At 42.4% G+C, this 22,391-nt stretch overlaps 1 protein-coding gene across 3 annotated transcripts in view; it reads right to left on the reverse strand.

Annotated features, from left to right (window-relative positions):
- Positions 1 to 22,391, reverse strand: part of CD151 (CD151 molecule (Raph blood group)) — a 53,849-nt gene that overhangs the window by 16,122 nt on the left and 15,336 nt on the right. For all 3 annotated transcript variants that reach the window (XM_081937051.1, XM_081937052.1, XM_081937053.1), the window contains exons 2-3: positions 12,581 to 12,682; positions 10,976 to 11,167 (exon numbers count right to left, since the gene is read on the reverse strand). In XM_081937051.1, coding sequence (XP_081793177.1) covers positions 10,976 to 11,167; positions 12,581 to 12,664 — 276 coding nt within the window. In that variant the 5' untranslated portion in view covers positions 12,665 to 12,682. The remainder of the gene's footprint in view (positions 1 to 10,975; positions 11,168 to 12,580; positions 12,683 to 22,391) is intronic.

A 22,391-nucleotide genomic window follows, 5' to 3' on the forward strand; every position in this document is an offset into this window, starting at 1 on the left:
ATGATGCACTCCTGGCCAAGAGGAGCTAGATTTGGAGGTTGCCCCTGATTTGGGGAGCTATCAGCCAACTGCTCTATCTAGGAGTGAAAGAATGGCTTTCGACTTTCAGAGCTTGCTATTTTATGAAATGCTCAGAACAAGCTGCACAAAGTACACCTTATTCGGCAGTGGAACAAGCATCTACCTAGTCTAGAAGGTAGCTTCCTTGGTAAGTTATTTGATAGCTTTCTGGATACATTAAGGGGGGAAGACAAAAACAGATCTTCACCACCATATAAATTCACCAAAATGAGATTCGCTTGGTTTAGCACATTGCAAAATTACAGTCTTTGTCCATAAATCATTATTAACTAAAGCATGGCTTTTAACATTAAACCTTTGCCTACTGTGTGGCAATGGGTTTCCAAAATAATAGGCAAGGGATCATTTGCAGCTCTGCTAGCCAAGATCCTTTCAATGAGTCTGGGGACCGATCTGTAGACCTTCGGTGTGTAAAGCATGTGCTCTACCACTGAATTATATTCCCTTACCCACTGCTTTCGCAGCTGTGACTCCTACGCCTCTTGCCAATACTACTTGTTTTGAAATGCAACCCCTCCAGCTGACATCAGTAAAAACTCATCACAAGCTTGTTAGATGATGGTGGAATGCTTAATTGCTCAAGGCAGAAAGCATTTTGAAATAGCTGAGCTTCTTCTTGTGGCTCCTAACAGTACCGAAAGTCAACAAAATGTAGGCAAGCACTTTGGGCTGAATTATCAGATGTGAATTTCACAAAGGAATAAAGGAGATAAACTTTTTTTTTTAAAAAAAGATCCAACTACTCTCTAAAAACATTCAGATCAGATTAACACTAGCTCTGATGTGAGGCTTAAAATTGGTCATGTAGACATCTCCAATAGGCACACCAGAAAGCGGGACAAATGGAGACGTCAGAGAACAACCAACTACATGACCTTGACTCAAAAGGGCAAGAGGAACAGGCCCAGCATATAAGGAAAAGGGAAAGGTTCCCCTCGCACGTAAGTGCTAGTCGTTCCCAACTCTAGGGGGCACTGTCCGAAGACGTCTCTGTGGTCATGTGGCTGGCATGACTAAACACCGAAGGTGCATGGAATGTTGTTACCCTCCCACCAAAGGTGGTCCCTATTTTTCTACTTGTATTTTTATGTGCTTTCAAACTGCTAGGTTGGTAGAAGCTGGGACAAGTAACAGGAGCTCACTCTGTTACGTGGCACTAGGGATTCAAACCGCCAAACTGCCGACCTTTCTGACAAGCTCAGCGTCTTAGCCACTGAGCAACCGTGTCCCCAGCATATAAATCTAGAGACTAAAATACGAAGAAAGATCGAAGTTGAAAGTGCTGCTATACAGATAACTTCTTCATATTTATGATTTCCTAATTTTATGAAATTAATCTGCTTACCCAACTTCTCTCTGCTTAGGAATGTGGAGTTAGGAGGGAGTTTAACCCTAACCCCCCATCATTCATAGGATAAAGCTATGGCTACCAATCTTCTGGGGATCAGATCACTAATCACCTGCTCTAATATCTGTATCAAGGTGCAATCAGTTCATCAAGACAATGAACCAGTTCTAACCCAACAGGTGCCAAGGAATTTGCCACAATAGTAGCTCTAGTCACACTTCCTGCTGAAATACTCATAAGCTGTTGCTGCTGAAGTAACCCTCTGAAGTCCAACTTTTGCTTCTCTGCCTGAAAGGAAGAACAACTGAGCAGGTTCATTACCTTTCTGTAGCAATTACCCATTGGTTTGAGGATTTTCTCATCAACCTTTTGCAGGATTTAGAATTGACATGATGGCTAAGAGAGCAACAAAGCCAGCTATCTCATCCTACACCAGGCTTCAACATCTCCAATTTATGACATTCTTGGTAGCTATGCTTAACAATCCTGTCAAACATATGTACAGTATACTTACTCAATTCAGGCCTCTACAGATTTGTCATTTCAGACCACTTACACGTATCACTCATGACTGCTCCCTGTTGCTTTTTGGCCGTCTTCTACCAGAGCTCTCACATTTACTCCAGGATGTGTAAACTGCTCAGGGCCTCCTCAAGGATTCCCCAGGCCATTCAAGCCTTATTACAAGCACTCCGTCACCATCAGGGACTCTCCACACTGCTAAGAATATTTCTTCCCTGCACATGAACATCTAAAAAGCTGGATCCTGGTTGATGGACCATTTCCCATTCCTGTATATCCTTTTGCCTTTGGTCTATAACTTCCCCACATTCAGAAGATATATCTTGCTTTCCATCCTATGTTCTGGAATGCCTCCCTTGCTCTGTTCTATCACTACCATCTCAATGGCAGGGAGGAAGAATTTACAACAGAACAGGCTTCCAATTTAGGAATATCTATTCACTGAAATTGTCTGCACTGTTCCTGCGAACTATCAACGGAGGAAGAGTTGCATTTGCAGCATACCAAGAAACCCAAACTTTCTGATTGGCTGCACACTCTGACTGGCTCGGGTTGGCTCTGAAGTTGCCTGGGGAGGGGAGATTGATATTACAGTAAGAACCTCATATAGGTGGGAGTGGGAGAGTTTGGGAATTGAGGAATGTGGGAGAAAAATGGGAAACTTTGGGAATGGGGGAATGTCTGACAGAATGGTAGATCAGATCCATTCAAAGAATGAACATTTCCCTTATCCCTGAGATTTCTAACTAACCGGAGGGGGAGAGGTTAACTGAAAGTGAAGGGATGAAGGTTTTTTTTATGTCTAACTGTAAAAGAAATGCAAATCCCCTGGCCTGAAATGCCCAACTTAAAAGAAACAAAGGAGAAGGTAGAAGGGAGGAGACTTTGTCAGTTCCTACTGAAATCAGCAACAACAATAATAATAATAATAATAATAATAATAATAATAATAATAATAATAATAATAATAATAATAATAATAATAATAATAAATTTGGATTTATTAGCCGCTCCCTTTCCGAGTAGGACTCGGGGCGGCGTACAATGGAGCATAAAACATAAAAGATAAATAACAGCACAAAAACGTACATACATACACAACACACATACATACATACACGGAGGAGGAAACAAATTACATCATTAGACAGTTAAAAATCAGCTTTAAAATACCCCAATTGTAAAAACCCAATATGCAGTTAAGAATTAATATTTAAGAACAATTTAAAAAACAGTTAGGAGGAATGAGAAAATTACGATTGCGATTGAGCCAGGCCAGATAATTGAAAGAGGTGGGTCTTCAGCTGTACACGGAAGGAGCGGAGATCGGAAGTAATCCTGATGTCACGGGGGAGGTCATTCCACAGGGCTGGGCCCATCACAGAGAAGGCTCTGCTCCTGGGTGTCGCCCCCCGGCACTGTTTGGCGGACGGCACCCGGAGAAGTCCCTCTCTGTGTGAGCGAATTGGTCGTAGGGATGTGTGGGGCAGGATGCGATCCTGCATATAACTAGGCCCTGTGCCATGAAGCGCTTTAAAGATCATAATCAAAACCTTGAAACGCACTCGGTAGACCACAGGAAGCCAGTGCAGCTCGCGCAGGAGAGGTGTTACAGGGGAGAATCTAGTCCTCCCCATAATCACCCGCGCGGCCGCGTTCTGGACCAACTGTAGTCTCCGAGTGCATCTCAAGGGAAGCCCCATGTAGAGAGCATTGCAGTAATCCAGGCGAGACGTCACTAGCGCATGGGTGACTGTGCGTAGGGCATCCCGGTCCAATAAGGGGCGCAATTGGCGCATCAGGCGGACCTGATGGAACGCCCCCCTTGCCACGGCTGTTACATGGTTATCCATGGACAGCCGGGCATCCAGGAGGACGCCCAAATTGCGCACCTGTTCCATGGGGGCTAGTTGGACGCCCCCGATGGCCAGAGATGGAAGTACCTGGTTGAACCGGGAGGCCGGAAGCCACAGCCACTCCGTCTTGGAAGGGTTGAGTTTTAGTCGGTTGCCATCCATCCAGACCCGTATGGCCTCCAGACACCAGGACATCATTTCGACGGCCTCATTGGGGTGGTTCGGAGTGGAAATGTATAGCTGAGTATCATCAGCATACAGATGATATCCCACCCCAAAACCACGGATGATCTCGCCCAGCGGTTTCATATATGTGTTGAACAGGAGAGGCGAGAGCACCGATCCCTGTGGCACTCCACATGTGAGTGGCCTCCGGGTCGAACTCTGCTCCCCTGTCAACACACGTTGCGTCCGATCAGAGAGGTAGGAGCCAAACCACCGTAAAACGGTGCCCCTGACTCCCAGCCCCTCTAGCCGGTGCAACAGGATACCATGGTCGATGGTATCGAACGCCGCCGAGAGATCTAATAGGACCAGGATAGAGGAACAACCCCTATCTCTGGCCCTCCAGAGATCATCAACCAATGCGACCAAGGCCGTCTCCGTGCTGTGCCCGGGTCGGAAGCCGGACTGGCGCGGGTCTAGATAATCATTTTCCTCCAGGTGACGTGGGAACTGCTGTGCTACCACACTCTCTACAACCTTCGCTAAAAAAGGAAGGTTGGAGACTGGACGATAATTGACTAGGTCCGTTGGGTCCAGGGAAGGCTTCTTGAGCAGGGGCCTCACCACCGCCTCTTTCAAGGCGGCCGGTAGAGACCCCTCACCCAACGAGGCGTTCACCAGGCCCAGGAGCCAGTCGCGCGTAACCTCCCAGGATGCCAGTACAAGCCAGGAGGGACACGGGTCCAATAAACATGTGGTGGGTCGCAGACGTCCACGCAACCTGTCCAAATCCTCGATGGCAACCGAGTCAAACTCCTCCCAAAGCGGTCCCTCAAGACTCGCAACGGGCGTCTCTACTGAACCACTGAAAGGGGTCCATCCCATCCGAATTTGAGCGACTTTGTCCTGTAGATAATTCCCAAACTCCTCTGCTCTGCCCTGTAGTGGGGCTTCCCGTGATCTCTCAAACAAGAGGGAACGGGTCACCCGAAACAGGGCGGCAGGGCGGTTATCTGCAGACGCAATAAGAGCGGCGCAATGTTGACGTTTGGCCGCTCTTAATGCCACGAGGTACGTCTTCAAATAGGCTCGTGCCTGTGCTCGGTCAAGTTCGGAACGGGAGGATCTCCAACGACTCTCTAGGCGTCTCTTGTGGCGTTTCATCACCCTTAGCTCCTCGGTAAACCAAGGTGCCAGGGTGGTTCGTCGCCGCAGGAGAGGCCGCAAAGGCGCCACCCGGTCTAGGGCCCCGGTAGTCGCACTATTCCATGCGTCTACCAGGTCCTCCACTCGGGGGCGGGTCAGGTCCACAGGGGGTGGCCCAAGTTCCGTCTGGAACCTATCCGGTTCCATCAGGCGCTTGGGGCGGAACCATCTAATACTTTCCAGTTCCGCCTCCTCGCGGCGGGGGGTAGCACCAGGGAAGTCCAGCCGGAGAAGTGAGTGATCCGACCATGACAGGGGAATAGTGTCTAGATCCCCTATTCCCAGATCACTCGTCCACTGGCCAGAGACAAAAACAAGGTCCAGGGTGTGGCCTCCCTCGTGAGTAGGGCCCTGAATTAACTGGGTCAGGTCCATGGCTGTCATGGAAGCCATGAACTCCCAAACCCCCTCAGACGCTTCTCCCATCGACGGCAGATTAAAATCCCCCATCACTAAAAGTTTGGGGGTCTCAACCGCCACCGATGAGATCAGCTCAAGGAGTTCGGGCAGGGCCGCTGAAGTATAGCGAGGAGCCAGGTATACTATCAGTAGGCCCAACTGCCTCCCTGGGCCCCATCTCACGACGAGGGACTCACACCCGGATGTCTGCGGCACGGTGAACTCTCTCGGCTCTAAGTCTTCCCGGAGGTAGAAGGAAGAGTTAGAGTTAAGGAAGGACATCCTTCAGTTCCCCCAAATCTGAAGAAACATCCACAGGATCAGGTGAAAGTAAAGGTAGAAACAGAGGTAATATAAAGATGAAGCTAATAAGATGAAAATCTTTTATTCTTACAGTGTCAGCGCTTCCTCCAAGGCTCAACCATAAATCTCTCTCAAGGAACGCAGATCCACCTTCAAGAATTAGCAGGACAAGGCAACATACATTGATGTTATTGCAGAAACAAGTAGCCCTAATAACAAGGAAGTTCAGCTATTGACAATCAGCTCTCTATTTAATAATAGCATGTAAATGGAATTGTTAAACCTCCCCCATCTTACACAGCAATGGATCTGCTATTCCTTTATTAGCTGTGTAACTGGAGGGATTTGACCTCTGTGTCTTTGCTTCTGGTCCTCAGCCTGCATATTTGCTACAGTAAGTCCTTTAGCTAAACAGAGGTAACTAGTCAAAAATTCAAAGTCAGGAATTAAGCAAACACGGCCTTTGACTCAGAAACTCAAGAAGAAAAGCCCAGGACTTAAATTCAAGGACAAACAAATAAAGAAGGCAGGACTTAAGAGCACTGTTAGACCAAGAACTTCTTCGCATTTATGGCTTTTTTTTTGCTATTTATCCAACCTTCTTGCATTTGTTTGAAATGCACGGTAGGGAGTAAGATTTAATGACGGTGCCTACTATGATGCTTTGACAATTGGGATGGTGCATCTTCCAGATACCATTCCACATTGCATCACTGTATCTATCATAACTTGCTTTTAATTACCCTAAGCACATAGTTAGCTCTGATTAATTTAAATAAAACTTGGATTCACATGTTCAAAAGACTGCTACCAGCTTTATTCATTCTTCTATATATAAGCAGTGCTTTGGATTTAGGATACTGAATAGTCTTTCAAACAGAATTTAGAGAAGATAAAACTCAGTTCTTTTAATAAAACAGATTTAATGCCACAAAACATGAACAATGTCCCAGAGGGAAGCAATTCGGAGATGTAGTAGAGCAGATTACTTCTTATTCTGCAATGATTGTCCTTTTTTTTTGTAGCTCGGTTTCTAACATTGTTGATCTAAGCAATTTGCTGCCTAAAGAGAAGGACAAGGCAACAACAATGTACAGTCATTTCTTTACATGCAGAGAGCACTAGAAATGGGTGAGCCCCCTCTACTGCACTATAAGGCAAGTAGAGTAATTTAGAAATAAAGAGTAGACTTTATGGGATACACATCTTTGTCTTTTAACACACTCTAGTTCCTAGTTTCTCATTTTGCCAAGTAGTACAGCCAGCCCTCATCTCAACAATTCGGCCACTAAACAGACAACTCAGTTCTGGCGCATTGATGGCACTCTTACTGTATGTCTCACACTTCCTGGAGCCTCCTGCTTCATCAATGGGAACACACAGCGTGCCCAGTATGTTTAATTTGGTGCCGGACCACTTATATCAACCAAAGATGATCTATCTGCAGCACCTCCAGGATAAAAACAGCCTGGGAAGAATTGCCCATGTGCTGACATCTTCAAGTTAGATTACCGCAATAGATTATACGTGAAGTCATTCTTGTTAAATACTCAAGAATTGAAGTTAGTTGTGTGAGGTAGAACTGGGAAACCAGAATGTCTATCTTCTGGTAGTAGAGACCAAGCTTCGGCGGTTTTTAGTTTGACCCTGGAAAAAAATTCAAATTTCTGATACTTATCCTTTAACCCCCTCATTATAGCCTTTATTGTCATTGTACATCATGTATACAATGAAATCGGAATAGCTTCCAACTGCCCTCTGCTATTTTAACCTGCCTTGGCTCCTAAATTAGGTCCAGATCCCCTTGCCTTAAAAAGAAAATCAGATTCTGATGGAAGCAAGCAAGTAGCCATGCCCAGTTCCTGCAATCATTCATTGTATGTTTAAGCCTCCACTCCCCTAATACTATTTGAGCATTTCTTCATCCAGTACTAAACGACAAAATTAATTTAAGTTAAATATGTTTATTTCATATGTGTTTCTGACTAAGCACAACAGATTTATTTTTTCTCCATTACAGTCACTCTAGGTGAGTTATGAACAAAATAACCCCAAAGTCACCCAGTGAGCTATTGTGGCTAGAACCTGAGTCTCCCCACACCTAGTCCAATATCTTAGCCATCACACTATAATGGCTCTTAAGTGTTATATGCTATGTTGTTTTAAGATAATGGACTTTTATTAAAAATTATTATGAAACTGTTGTGTTGGTGATTGTAGTTGTTGCAGTGTTTCCTAATTTCCTCTTAGTTTCTAATTTTATTCTAATTTTATTGGGGGGGGTTTCCCCCCTTTAATTTATATGTTGGTCCATGCTAGTAGTAAACACAATTGAAGTCTAAAACCTAAGCACATTTATTCAGTTAAATAATAAACCTCAAACTTTTTTTTTGCTCTTGGCTGATCTCAGCCCACAAAGTTTGTTAAAGCCTCTGACCATCTGTGTGCTGGACAAGATGTCCTTTCATACCACAGGCACGAGTAAACAAAGAGAGAGCTAGCTAACTCAAGACTGGACTTCATACTACATAAAAGGAGTTGCAAATAGAACAGAAACCCGCCTTAACCCCGTCACTTTTGTTAGAAACAGAATTAAGTAATGTTACTGACGTCATCCCTCTACCAGCTGAGATCTTTTTTAAAAAAAAAAACTTGCCAATGAGCTAGAAAACTGATTCTTATGCTTATATTCCTCAAGTTCTCCTCCTCTGGTGTACAAATATGGCCCAATTAGATTATATTTTTCTTCCCGTTCCCAGATGATCAGAGCCCGTGGTTCCCAAATTAAACAGGACACAGCTGTTTCTTCTGTAGAACATCAAAGGTCAGTAATGCTCTTCTCAAATGTGAGGACTTCTAAACGTGTTGACCTAGAATTGTGATCATCCTCTGCCAGCAGGAGAAAGACTGATCTACAGAATCGCAACACATCCTTGTCAGTTGTCATCTAGCAATTGACATAGTAGGAATTGTGATTTGCATCTGGCACTTGCAGATACCTCTCTACTGTTTGCTAGCCTTCTTCCTGTACGCTAGGATTTACTTTTGATATTCTTAAAAATAATACTTAAATAGGATTTTAAAAAGGGAGCCCGCAAGTTGTAAAGTACAATTCTCTTTTTTTGCAAGAACAGATTTGGCTTCTACAAAGGTCCCAAGTATTTTTTTAAAACAAACAAACAAACATAGGAACTGATTCTAGAGTTAGTTTGGTATAGTAGTTAAGGCACCAGGCTAGAAAGCAGAAAACAGAGTTCTAGTCCTTTAGACACCAGACCAGTTGGTGACCTTGAACCAGTCATTCTCCCTCAGCCCTAGAAAGGAGGTAATGGCAAACCACTTCCGAAAAACTTTGCCAACAAAATTGCAGGGATTAGTCCAGGCAATCTCCCAGAGTCAATACTGACCAGAAGGCACACACACACACACCCCTGACTGAAGCCCAACTTTGTCAACTCCCTCCCAAAAGAGACCAACATCACACCCTATTATGAATGCTTAAATGTGGATGACAATTTATCAAAGTTACAACTGACAGAGGGAATAATATGCAAAAAAAAATTCCACCAGGTCATTATTAAGGTGAGCTAGAAAGGAGGAAGAATGCCTATCAATACAGTGGAACCTCTGATCACAATCCGTTCCAGGACTTCAGTCGCAACCCAATTTGATTGTGACTGGAAGCAAGAGTGACTGTGCATGTGCATACAAAAAACAATATGGTGCAGCAGGGGAAATCGCCACAGCTGTGGTTTGATCGCCACCCAAGTATTTGTTCGTAACCAGATGCAAAAAAAATTGTGAAATTTTTGGTGGGCACCCCATTTGGTTATGGTCAAAGTGTTTGTGACCCGAGGTTCTACTGTAGGTTTAAGTTTTGCAGCGGGAGAGTTTTGAGTTTATTTTGAATTTAAGGATATGAGGAACCTGCCTAATATCACTAAGATGCAAGTTGAAACTTTGTCATTGTGGCTGTTAAGAGTTGCCAACCCATTTTATAGGGATCATAAAAACAGCCTACTCTTGGAATGGCCACAAGTGACTTACACAGCAACTGGGATGGGGGGGTAGGAGAAGAAATGGAGGGAATTCATCATCAGAGGTAAAGGAAGAAACATATTTTGAAGTCTGTGCCTTCTTTCCAAAGCATTTTTACCAGATTTCAATCATTAAGCCCACAAGGGACCCACTTGTCCTTTGATGTTCACTCACCACGGTGGACCATCATATCCATTCATCTTAATGTTCAGTAAGAAAGAAATGGGGATATACAAGTGCACAGCTCTTTATTCTAATCACAGAGACGCTTGAAATGTGGGCTGAGCTCAGACTTGGCAGAAACAGCTGAAGCCAAAGCCAGCCAGGCCAAATGAACTGCTGGCCCCAAATCAGGAGACAATCGACCTGTCACAGCCAGCCACTTAGAGAAGAAAATGCAGAAACAAACAGCTCTTTTCTTCCCCAAAAGAGAAGTATTAGTTTTCTATGGCAAAACAACCTAAAGGACTGCACCAACTTTCAATCTGTAATTTTTGGCTTTGGGGAAGAGAAACAAACAGGGAGAATTTCCCAACACAGTGAGCTCTCTTGTGTGCAGCCAGAGTGGAAAGGCCTGGCTTGCAAACCACATCCAACACCAACATCTTCTGAAGCTGCTAGAAGAACTTCAAAAATATCCTCAAGGGCGACTTGATCTTTAAACCATAACAACCTTTCCCCCAACGTGGCACCCTCCAAATGCTTTGGGCCACAGCTCTCAGAATACTTCTCTTTTGCCCTGCTCTTTGTCACATCATATGTAAAGGAAAAGGACAGCAATGCAACCAACTTGGTACATTTGTTTTTTTCTGTATCAGAAAAAGATGCTAGTTTTTCCTACCAAATAATTTTGCTGGAGCAAATCTGATCTGTATTTCACCATTCCATATTTAGAATTTTTTATAATACGTGAACTAAAGTAAACTAAGACAGAAACAGTAGTGGGTGCCCCAAATCTAGGTTTCTTTTCTAATTTAGCTTGCCTTCGTCTGACTAACCACGTTCCCCTTCGCATTCTGGGTTCCAGTTGTAGTCCATTTAAAAAAGAGAAGCTCACCACTTTCAGCAGGCTCCGTTGTTCCCTGAAGGTTGCACAACAACCCAAGATGCCAGTAATCATGACAACAGCACCTGCCACCACCAGGATGTAAGCTGTTGCCAGGTATATATTGGACTGCAAGAGACTAATGTAGTCACTCTTCTCAGCCAGGGTCCAGATGCCCACTGCCATCACAGCTCCGCCTGCCAGCTAAAGAGGGAGAGAGAAATGCATACAGGATGAGCGAGAGGTATTCAAATGTCCCATAACCACCTTGTCCAATGTTCTTCAAACTGGTGTCTTCCACGTGCACCGGGCCGTGTCTAGAAATCATGGGTATTATAGCAGAGCTTTTTTCAACCTTGGCAACTTTAAGAGTTGTAGATTTCAGTTCCCGGAATATGTCTAAGCATTTCTTCACTTTCACTTTTCCCTGGGTTATATGATTAGGAAATTATACAATCAGGAAATCAAAACCTGAGCATTTTGTAAAGAGCTTAGAATGCCTGGCAAAGGCAATAAATGTTTCTTGGTGAATATGAAAGGACCAAAACCTCAATTTAGGAAAAAGCATCTGAACCATACAAGCACAGAAACAATTCATTATATAGCCTAAACACACAAACACCCCATATATTTGTGTTTCATGGACCTTCCAATATGTTATCTCCTAAATGTTATCTTGGACCCCATTATGAAGCTTTTGAAACTCTTTTGGTGGGCTTCCAGGCTATGCAGCATGGAGTTCAAACAAGGAAAAAAGAAGGTAACTCCTAATCCAGTGAAGGACTTAAACCAATGAAACTTAAGGTCAGGGGAAAAACTACCTTCTGTACAAATGAAAGTTTCAGATGCCACCTTCTTCAATCACCAATTACTTGTCATTTTAAAAAAAACTGCAAGCCTCTGGGGAGAAAAGGTACGTACGCGCTTGGGCAAATGATTGCCTGAATACCTTATCTCAGTCATTCTTAAAAACTGAGTAAAGGCAGAGAGATATGTATTTATTAGATTTATGTCTTGCCCTTCCTCTAACGCAGGCCCGGGGGCCAGATCCGGTCTGCGGGATACTTAGATCTGGCCCACGGGTACACCCTTTGGTGCTTCTACCAGTGAAAACAGGCTCCCGAGCTCCATTTTCCACTACCATGGCCTCCTGAAACCAGCGTGCAGCCCTCCCGAGGTCCATTTTCACTGGCAGGGCACTCAGGCCTCCCCGACACCCCCCGAGTGACGTTGAGCTGGCCACCCAACCCACCACCAGCCCCCCCCCCCAAGGTCAAACACACAACCCTGATGGGGCGCTCAAAATCAAGTTTGACACCCCAGCTCTAAAGGCTCACGGCAACATAAATAACTCCCTCCTTCCATTTCCCCCCCCCCCAATAGCAGCAGTCTTATGATGCAAGCGGAGTTAATACAATAGTAGAGTTGGAAGGGACCTTGGACCTCAGTTGGCTGAAAGCGGACTTGGATCTGGGTACTTGCAATCCAAATCTAACACTCCAGCCACAGTACTACATTAAATTAACTTTAATTATTCTTCCCTTTTCCCCCCTGCCAAAAAAACCCCTAGATTTACAGCATGATGCAGGAAAGTACCCCAAATAAGCAGTTCCTTACCCAGAAGAAGAAGTTGAAGATAAACAGCAGGTATTTGAGACATATGGTCATACATGTCTCCTTGCTTTCACTGTATTCACGCATGGTCACAAATCAAGAGAGCTATAAAGGAAGAAGAAAGTAAAATATCAAACCCACGAAGAAGGCTTTTTTTGGTTTTATTTTGTGCAAGCATGATCATTCTGCATTTCTCTATACGATGACGACCCAGCTGGCATGGCTGCAATACACCACATGGGAAATATGATAGGGAAAGCATGCAGAGCATGCTTGTGAGAATCCTTTTACCAATAGTGACCATAGGGAGGGTATTGCGTTTTCTTCTATAACAAAATAACACAGTGCATTGTGTCTGTACGTTTCTGCTCTCCTCTTCTGTTGCTTCTGCGTATGTTTGTGTTATGTGCATGCTGGAAATTGCAGAGACTCAAACACATTAACAAGAGAGAGTCAGACTCAGGATCATTTACATGGCAACCTTTCACTGATGGTCTCCTGTGGGTAGAGTTTTCTCTAAAGGAAGCCAAGTTAAAACTCCCTTTCCAGGTTTGATGCCTTTCTCCACTTTGGCCGTGATGAGGGCTGAGAGTTCTGTCACAGGTTTTAGTAAATTATGACCAGCATCTTGGATTCTTACCAGGCGGCTACAGGCACAGCGAGAGAAAGAGAGCAAACGTATAAGAATGTGCTCTCTGAGGTTTCAATAAAAGAGAATATTTGTAGCTCAGGGTTGAAATGAGGTTGAAACAAGCCCTCTGAGCTTGTTTTCCTGCAGATGTTTCATTACCCTAACCAGGTAATATCATCAGCGGTAGCACTGATGATATAGTTAGGGTAATGAAACATCTGCAAGAAAACAAGCAGGTTCAGAGAGCATCAAGGACCCCTCTCTTAGGTTTTTACAAGAATGGGTCAAGTTAAAGAGGCACCCTGGATTGAATACAAATGGAAGTTCAAATGCTTTTCCCCCCTGTTTTGGCCTCCCACATTTAGAAAGCTCTTCCGTCTCCCCAGGACATAGGATATATTTCTGGAGGAAAAAAAACGGGAATGCTTTCATCTCTGCTCCAATCAGATCCTTTTGCCCAACTGCACAAGCAGAGAGCAAATGATTTTTCTCTTAGGACAGGTGACGGCATAGTTGGCAGAGGATCTTACTCACAAACAAAAGGAAAGACTGAGAGAGATGACTACATGCACCCAAGATAGTATCAGGGACAGAATGCTCCAGTCTTGGCTTGCTGACAACACAATCATCATGAAACATGTCTGTGCTCCCCTTATGCATCCCTTCACATTCCAGTATCCCACTTCTATTAGGCTTCCCAGAAATTCATTGCTTGTAAATGGTGAGAGATTTACTGTTCCCAGGACATACAGGATAGAACTGTTGTCAAGCCCCATATATTTAACAAATGCAAGAAGCAAGAACCGCATGGCTTTCAGGAAGGCATCATTAAGGCTAATCTGAGATGAAAACAGCCAAATCTTTCAAACTGCAAATTCTCAGCCAGACTTACAGCAAGTTAATTAAGGTAGAACGTCTTCAAAACATCCCCATAAGCTGTCATATTTGGTTTGTTATTTTCTCTTCTCCCCTAAACCTCCTTCCTCTTCAATACAATACAATAGCAGAGTTGGAAGAGACCTTGGAGGCCTTCTAGTCCAACCCCCTGCCTAGGCAGGAAACCCTATACCGTTTCAGACAAATGGCTATCCAACATCTTAAAGACTTCCAGTGTTGGGGCATTCACAACTTCTGGAGGCAAGCTTTTCCATTGATTAATTGTTCTAACTGTCAGGAAATTTCTCCTAAGTTCTAAGTTGCTTCTCTCCTTGATTAGTTTCCACTCATTGCTTCTTGTTCTACCCTCAGGTGCCTTGGAAAATAGTTTGATTCCCTCTTCTTTGTGGCAAACCCTGAGATATTGGAACACTGCTATCATGTCTCCCCTAGTCCTTCTTTTCATTAAACTACACATACCCAGTTCCTGCAACCGTTCTTCATATGTTTTAGTCTCCAGTCCCCTAATCATCTTTGTTGCCCTTCTCTGCACTCTTTCTAGAGTCTCCACATCTTTTCTACATCATGGTGACCAAAACTGAATGCAGTATTCCAAGTGTGGCCTTACCAAGGCATTATAAAGTGGTATTAACACTTCACGTGATCTTGATTCTATCCCTCTGTTGAAGCAGCCCAGAACTGTGTTGGCTTTTTTGGCAGCTGCTGCACACTGCTGTCTCATATTTAAATGGTTGTCCACTAGGACTCCAAGATCCCTTTCACAGTTACTACTATTGAGTAAGGTACCACCTATACTGTACTATACTGCATTTCATTTTTGTTGCCTAAATGTAGAACCTTACTCTTCACTTCCTTCCTACAGTAACTAACTATGGAAACTATCACTAACTGTTTAGTGGTATCAATCACAGCAAGTATAAAACTTCAAAATGACATGGGTAGCACATAAATTTAATTAATAAATTACATTAAAAAATAAACTGGCTTTACCTTTATGGAAAGCCGCTTGTCAGAAATGGTATAGGGTCTCTGCTTAATCAGGGGGTTGGATTCTCTTTGTCCATTAATAAGAACTATCAACTAAAAACATTGGAACTACAACTCCATAATCTCCAAACAGGCCAGGAATTAAAGACAGTTCTTTCCAGAGGAAAATCTTTAAACCTAGCCAACCTTACATTTCAGTCTGTTTGTTATTTCCTGAGCATCATAAGAAATGAGATTTCAGATATGATCCAACGTTATTGCAATCTGCTCCATTTCTATTACCGCTTCCCCATTTTATCACAGAAAACAATTCAGCACTTCAAGAGATAGTTATGTTCCTTCTAAATTTCCAGAAGCTTGTAAAATCAGTGGGATTTCACAGACAGTTTTAAAAGGCACTTTACTAGTTTTAATGTTGTAGCCAAAAAGCAGCTGGAAATTCAAAAAGCAGCATGATTAATGCCCCGTTAATGGGCAGTGAATCATGGAACTATCACTGCTCTCTCCAGTTGCCCTGGCCAGAAATCAGTATTTTTAGAGTATAGCAAGACTGTTCTTGCAATGAAACTGGCAAGCCACTGGGAATACTACTAGAACCAATCATGCTCTGAAGGCAATTCTATCCCTGCAGGTTCATGCTTTTCTTTGACATCGGCTGGAACAAGCTAGGCTTTTTCATGGTGCAATGGAGATGAAAAGTCAATTAATCTCTAGGTAGAAAATGTGATATTTGTGGGCACCTTCCTTGGTGCCCGTTGGATTCCTTGCTCTCCTCGTGTAAATATTCTGCTATCCCCTTTTGTTAATCTGATACAGTTCACAGTGAAAAGGAAGTAAACCCAACATAGGATCAACTTGAAGATCATTTCAACATGACTATTTGATGAACTCATTTTCTCCATCAGCAGCATAAAGCCACTGTGAAGAGATACAGTACCTTCCTGTGCCCACTGGGATTAAATGTAATGAGTAGTTTCCTGCATCCATTTAGGAGTTCAGTACTCTGGGGAGGTAAACAGGAAGAAAATTACCTTTTTGCCATCCCCTCCAAGCTTATGGGAAAGGAAATTGGAAATGACAAATCTGGAGGGAAACTCCTCTGCAGAGGTGGAGTGGTTTATCCACATTATGCCCTGCAATTGTCTCACCCAGATTGTGGTTGATTTTTAGTTCAAGTCCCAGCAAAACATTGGAGTCAATCCAATCTTCTGCTGCAGATTTCATGTTGGGGACTGTCACGATGTTAAAAAGTTTGCTAGGCCTGAACTGACATTCAAGAGTTAAACTAAGAAAGAGTTATTGCGCAGGTCATAAAAGTTCTTATCTGAAAGTGATTTATTGCGCATGCGTTACACATTCCAGAATTCCTTTCTTCTTTGTTCGGCTGCCAACTTGGCAACCGGAGCTTTTTATTATCAAAATGTAACCATTAGTTATTTCTGTTTCATTTACTTTTATTTTATTATTAAAGTTTGTTTATTAATCAGAATACTTTTTAAAGACTTTTATTTTTTTTCTTAATATCTCAAAAGATATGCGGAAGGGAATCAGCCCGATCCATTGATCTCAAATTTCTCCAGGGCGTTTTTCCCGACAGGGACCAAGGAATTGAAAGAGGTCACAGACAACAACTGTTCCAACCTCAATTTCTGAGAAGGACAACTGAGCCATCAGCCATCAGATGAGCCACAAAAGGGGGCCCTGCAATATCTTGATGGCTCATTCAGCCCACAAAGATTGAGTTATCAGCTCAATGGCACAAGCTCATGCAAAGAGTAACGTGCAGAAGTATCTGGAGCCATTCATACATATTTCAAGGTATGCATCACCAATAAAGTCTGCAAACATCCTGCAGGCAACACTTTCTTGTTACTTAGACACACGTTCAAAGAGACTCCAATAAAATACCAGCTGGTTTCTTGCAATTATGCACAAGTGCATGGTAGAATCATTCAGACAAAGGAAGCCAGAAAGAGGAGTTAGGAAGAAAATACATCCATAGCTCATTGCATAGTTACTGCTATTCTTCTTTGAGGGGTTCTGCCCATACATAAAGATTTTTCATACAGCATTTCTGTTACATACTGACAATCAGTATAGGAGTTTCCACCAAGGTCCTCTGTTTCGGCGGGAACAGTATTCAAATCTGACTGGTTGAAGGGTCTGACAGCTCCCTATAAAAAGGCTGCTGCCAGACAGAGTCTTTGCTGGATTGTACATAATTGTCACTGAATAAAGAGCTGTTTGTTACTGAAGCCTGAGTCTGCCTTATCCGTTCACCGGATCTAACAATTTCTATCTAAAATTCCAACACCTATTAGACTGATACATTTCAAAACAGTTTGTTCAACTTCATAGGCACACCAAAGATTTTTTTTAAATCATTAGAAGGTTTTAAGAAGCAAACATCAAATACTACCATAATACTATAATAATCCTCTTCTGCACTGAAATCAAGATAAAAGGCCATTTTCAGTATTATGTCTGCTGAGACTTTATTTCTATGAATTGGGAACCTGAGTCTCTTTCTTCAAAAGGATTCCATTTTTCCAAGTTGAAATCCATTTATTTTAACTATTTCCAAGTCTAATAGCACCACTTGTCCAATAATAGCAAAATGCTGAGGCTATAGTACCGTGATGGTGAACCTATGGCACATGTGCCAGAGGTGGCACACAGAGCCCTCTCTGTGGGCACATATGCCATCGGCAGCTGCACTTCTGGCTTCGCAGTTGCCAGAGCACTGGAAAATGAAAATTGAAAACTGCCAAAACCAGCTGAAAAATGTTCTGAAAACAGCCCGAAAACAGCCAAAAAACAGGCCATTTGGGGGTCGTTTTCCAGACTGTTTTCAGGCATTTGTCGGGTTGTTTGGGGGCATTTTCGGGGCATTTTGGGGGCAATACCGGCACAAAAACCGGCCTGAAACCAGCCAAAAAAAGGCTGGAAAACAGCCAAAAAACAGACATGTGTGGCCAGTTAGCTGGTCTTTGGGTTTCCGGCACTCCAGCACACACATGCCACATTCACAAGCGTTTTCGGTTTGGGCACTGGGTGCCAAAAAGGTTTGCCATCACTGCTATAGTATATAGTGGGTTTTTGACTAGTCACACCTGGTTGGCACAAGAGACCAGCAATTGCATACAGGTGAGTGAAGTTGCTGGCAAAGAAACAAGGGCTTAGAATTAGATGATTCCTCTACGTCCTCCCCTCCCTCTCCCTTCCCTCATTTCACTCTTAGCTCCACAAAAAGGGTGCATTTATCCCACTCTTCGGCCTTCCCTTATTAAAAAGGTATTCTTTACCAACAGCTTTTAAACTAACCAATTCAGTAGAATACAAGTTTTGTAATAGCATTCTGAGAAAATAGCATTCTGAATCCCCCCCCCTTTTTTTTTTCTGTGCCGGGATAAAATGCTAATAATTAAAAACATACAAATATACACAGACAACAAACCCCTGCTGCCTATTAACTTGAGCTTATTGACATCAATCTACCAATGTTAAATATAGTTTAGGTGCACTCAAAGAAGGAAGAGGATGAGAGAAAATATACCTCAGGGGTAAGGAAACAAAAATAAAAGCTTAAAGGCTATTCAGTAGCAGATTTGTTGAGGCGCCTGCATTCATTTGGTAAAACAATTATCTCATCAATGACAAGTTCCAGCAGTTTCTTTTTGCCTTATACCACTTAACTATATGGGCTTTTGTTCTGGAGAATACTGTAAGCCATCTTGTGCTTTAGAAAGCTGGGAGGAAAAGGGAGTAGATGGGTTCATGCTTGCTAATCAAAACACGCTACCCTCTGGTGCCGTGTGAACCCAGAGACTGTCCCAAGGCATAGATGCTAAATTGCATAGAATACCTGTCAAACTAGAGTTTTCTCTTACCTGGCATATGTTAAGCACTGAATTATTAATTATAAACAAGAATCTCAATAAAGTCATCTGCTCACATCATCACTTTTATAATTATAACCATCTTTTTTACCTACACTCCTTGGCCCTTCACACTTGTCTCAACTTGTATAGTAATTAAGAAAGCAGCTCCTGAAGCTACTTCTTTGTAGCCTATCTTGAGGCTAGATCTAAACCCAAAGCGGGAGTTTAGGAAATAGAGGTAAAATGAATTACATGGATTTAGAAGCTACAGCTCAAGCAAAACAAGATCATAATAAACACCGCTCTTCAGAAATATTACAGCCTTGTTCCTCCAGTTTTAGGAATAATAAAAAGCTTAATTGTTGCCCAGAGCCTTAGAAATGGGCAATTACTATTCTTTTTGTGGCAATGGGAGGAGGCGCTTGATAATATAGAAGTTTCTTGCTAAACTTTCTTAGCAGAAAAGAGCTTACATCAGCCTTCCACAACCGGATGCTCTTCAAATTTATTGGATATCAGTTTGAAAATTGAGGGGATCCTTGGTGCTTTCTGAGCTTGTTTTCTTGCAGATATTTCATTACCTAAACTAGATAACATCATCAGTGCTAGTCAATGATGTTACCTAATTTGGGTAATGGAACCTCTGCTAGAAAACAACTTCAGAGAGCACCAAGGACCCCTCTTGACAACCCTAAGCTGCAAATATTCTCCTTTATTAGTTTGAAAATTCTTAAAACCAGTATGATTTGTGTACAAATCTGCTTTCTTGATGTACTAGACTACAGTTCTCATTATCCTATGGCTATTCCAGCCACGAACACAGCTGGGTGTCATTGGACTGAGGGAGTGTGATATGAGGTTTTATTCTTTAAGTCTCCTTCAGCTTTTCCAAGACAGGCAAATTAGACATTTACTAAGGAAATGTCAATTTTCCAACTACCGTATTTTTCAAAGTATAAAATGCACCTGAGTATAAAACGCACCAAGGTTTTGAAGAGGCAATTTTTTAAAAAAAAGTCTGTACTCTGCAGACCTCCCCAAAACGGCCCATTTTTCCCCAAAACAGGCCCTTTTTTCAAAAAAAAGGGCATGAATAGCCTTTAGGAGGCTTGTAGAGTGCTCCTGGGGGTGGGGGTGACCAAAAACAAGAAAAAAACAGCCAATTTTTCACAAAACGGCCACATTTTTTGTCAAAAAAAGAGAGCAAGCATAGCCTTTAAGAGGCTTATAAAGTGCTCTTAGGGGCTGGGGGGGCAAAATTGAGCAAAAAATGGCCCGTTTTTCACTCATTTCTGCCCTCCCCAGCCCCCTGGAGCACTCTGCAAGCCTCCTAAAGGCTATGCAAGGCAATTTTGGTGAAGGGGGCGGGGTTTCAGGTGGCAAAAAATGCTGTATTCAGTGTATAAGACACACCCAGATTTTCAGCCTCTTTTTTGAGGGACAAAGGTCCGTCTTATACTCCGAAAAATACAGTAGGTGGAAAATGTAAATAAACATAATTATTTTCAAGTTACTTCTGTTTTCAGAGGAGGTGCTTTAAAAAGGAATCAAATTACAGGACACTGCTTTAAAGAACAGGAAAATCCATCTTTATTATTCAAGGATAATATAAACCTGCACTGAAAATGTATCACTGTATTTCCCAGCCAGGGCAAAAGATAATGGCTACAAAGCATTTTATGGAAGATGATCCCAATGGATGGAACTAGTCGTCAGCCAACCAGCTAAGTGAATATATTACAGTGCATTAAAACACTTATCCAAACCTTGTTCAATGCAGGTATCAATCACTTTGTTTTAGAAATCTAATAATTCATACTATGCTCATGACAGAGTACATGATATCTGATGTGCCCTCTCTATTTCTTGGCCAAATAAATATTTTGCATGATGTCTCCACAACTTCCACAATAGCGATTTTCCATATAGGTAGTTGGAATGGGGGTGAAGAAAAGTTAGAAAGGGTTATTTGAATCAATCTTCCTTGATAGATAAATAATTAACAATAGCAGTTCAACTTACGTGCCACTTCACAGTGCTTTACAGCCCTCTCTAAGCAGTTTACAGTCAGCATATTACCCCTAACAATCTAGGTCCTCATTTTATTGACCTCGGAAGGATAGAAGGCTGAGTCAATCTTGAGCCGGTCAAGATCAAACTCCTGGCAATGGGCAGAGTCAGCCTGCAATACTGTATTCTAACTACTGTGCCACCATGGCTCAGTATATAGTTGAAATGAATAAACAAAAAACTGGGATACCATCATTCTTCATTTTATTCTTGGGGAGAAAAGTCTGATGCTTTGACTTATGGCATGGCAATTTTGCTTTTTTTGGGGGGGGGGGGAACTCAATGCTTTATATTGCAAATGGTCAAGCAGGGCAGGCAGTTTGGTGGTCCTGAAGAGATTTGCCTGGAGGCCCAAGGTTTTCAAATTGGGGGTCTCCAACCCTACTCCTTCCCTGTAACAGCTGTCCTTCCTACAAAAAACAAGCATCTTTTATTTTGCAAACTCTTGGGTTTGGCAGAGTTAGACCAGATTAAAAAGAGCTTTCTTCTAGGGCCCTGGCTCTTGTCACTTTACTGAAAGATGCAAGCCCTTCATTTCTTATTGTTCCCTCATTCATCTCCGTGGTTGCTGAAGTGGCTCCTGTGAATCAATCACACAAAAAGCTTTTAGAATGAAACCATTATATTCTGTACACTGGCACTCCCATCGGCTGGTTGGCTGCTTTCCTAATATAAGCCTAACAGAGCTGCCTGTCCCTTTGGAGGCTTCATGCTAACGTTTTTTTCCTGCTGTGTTTTCGTTTGAGTGTGTCTGACGTGCACAAGATTCTCCCCATCTGATATGCAGAAATAATGCAACTTGCCCTATCTTAATTTAAACATGTAAAAACTTTCACTGAATAACTGGTTCTCTATGAGTGCATAACTGAGATTTAAAAAAACTTTTAACGATTCTGAATAAAAATCCTTTCAACTATTTGTCTCATATTGTCAGTTATCTATTGGCTTTTTTTCTTGTCAATTTTTTCCTGGGGCTCAATAGAAAGCATATAATGAGTATTTTGAGGAAAATAACTATGATGGTAGTGTTATAAATGAAGAACTCTTGTGACTATCTTAATATTTCTTGGTGAAAGATGATCTATCAAGGCAGATGGAAGAACCTGAAAAAGGAAAACATTTTTCTGGATATGCTCATCTACCTTCTCAGTAGTTATTAGAAATATAGGCCACTGTTTTTTTACTATCAAATAAAAAGAAATGGGGGGGGGGAGAGAATCACAAAAGGCTGGAGTCCAAAATAGGAACCTTATAATGCTTTTAAAGCAAGTAACATAAAGAAACATCACAACTGTTTCAAGAAGGAAGTGGAATTCTGATCACTTTATTATTTGTTTAATCAAATCAA

Source organism: Natrix helvetica (genome assembly GCF_964273705.1).
Source record: "Natrix helvetica genome assembly, chromosome: 1".
NCBI classification, from domain to species: Eukaryota; Metazoa; Chordata; class Lepidosauria; order Squamata; family Natricidae; genus Natrix; species Natrix helvetica.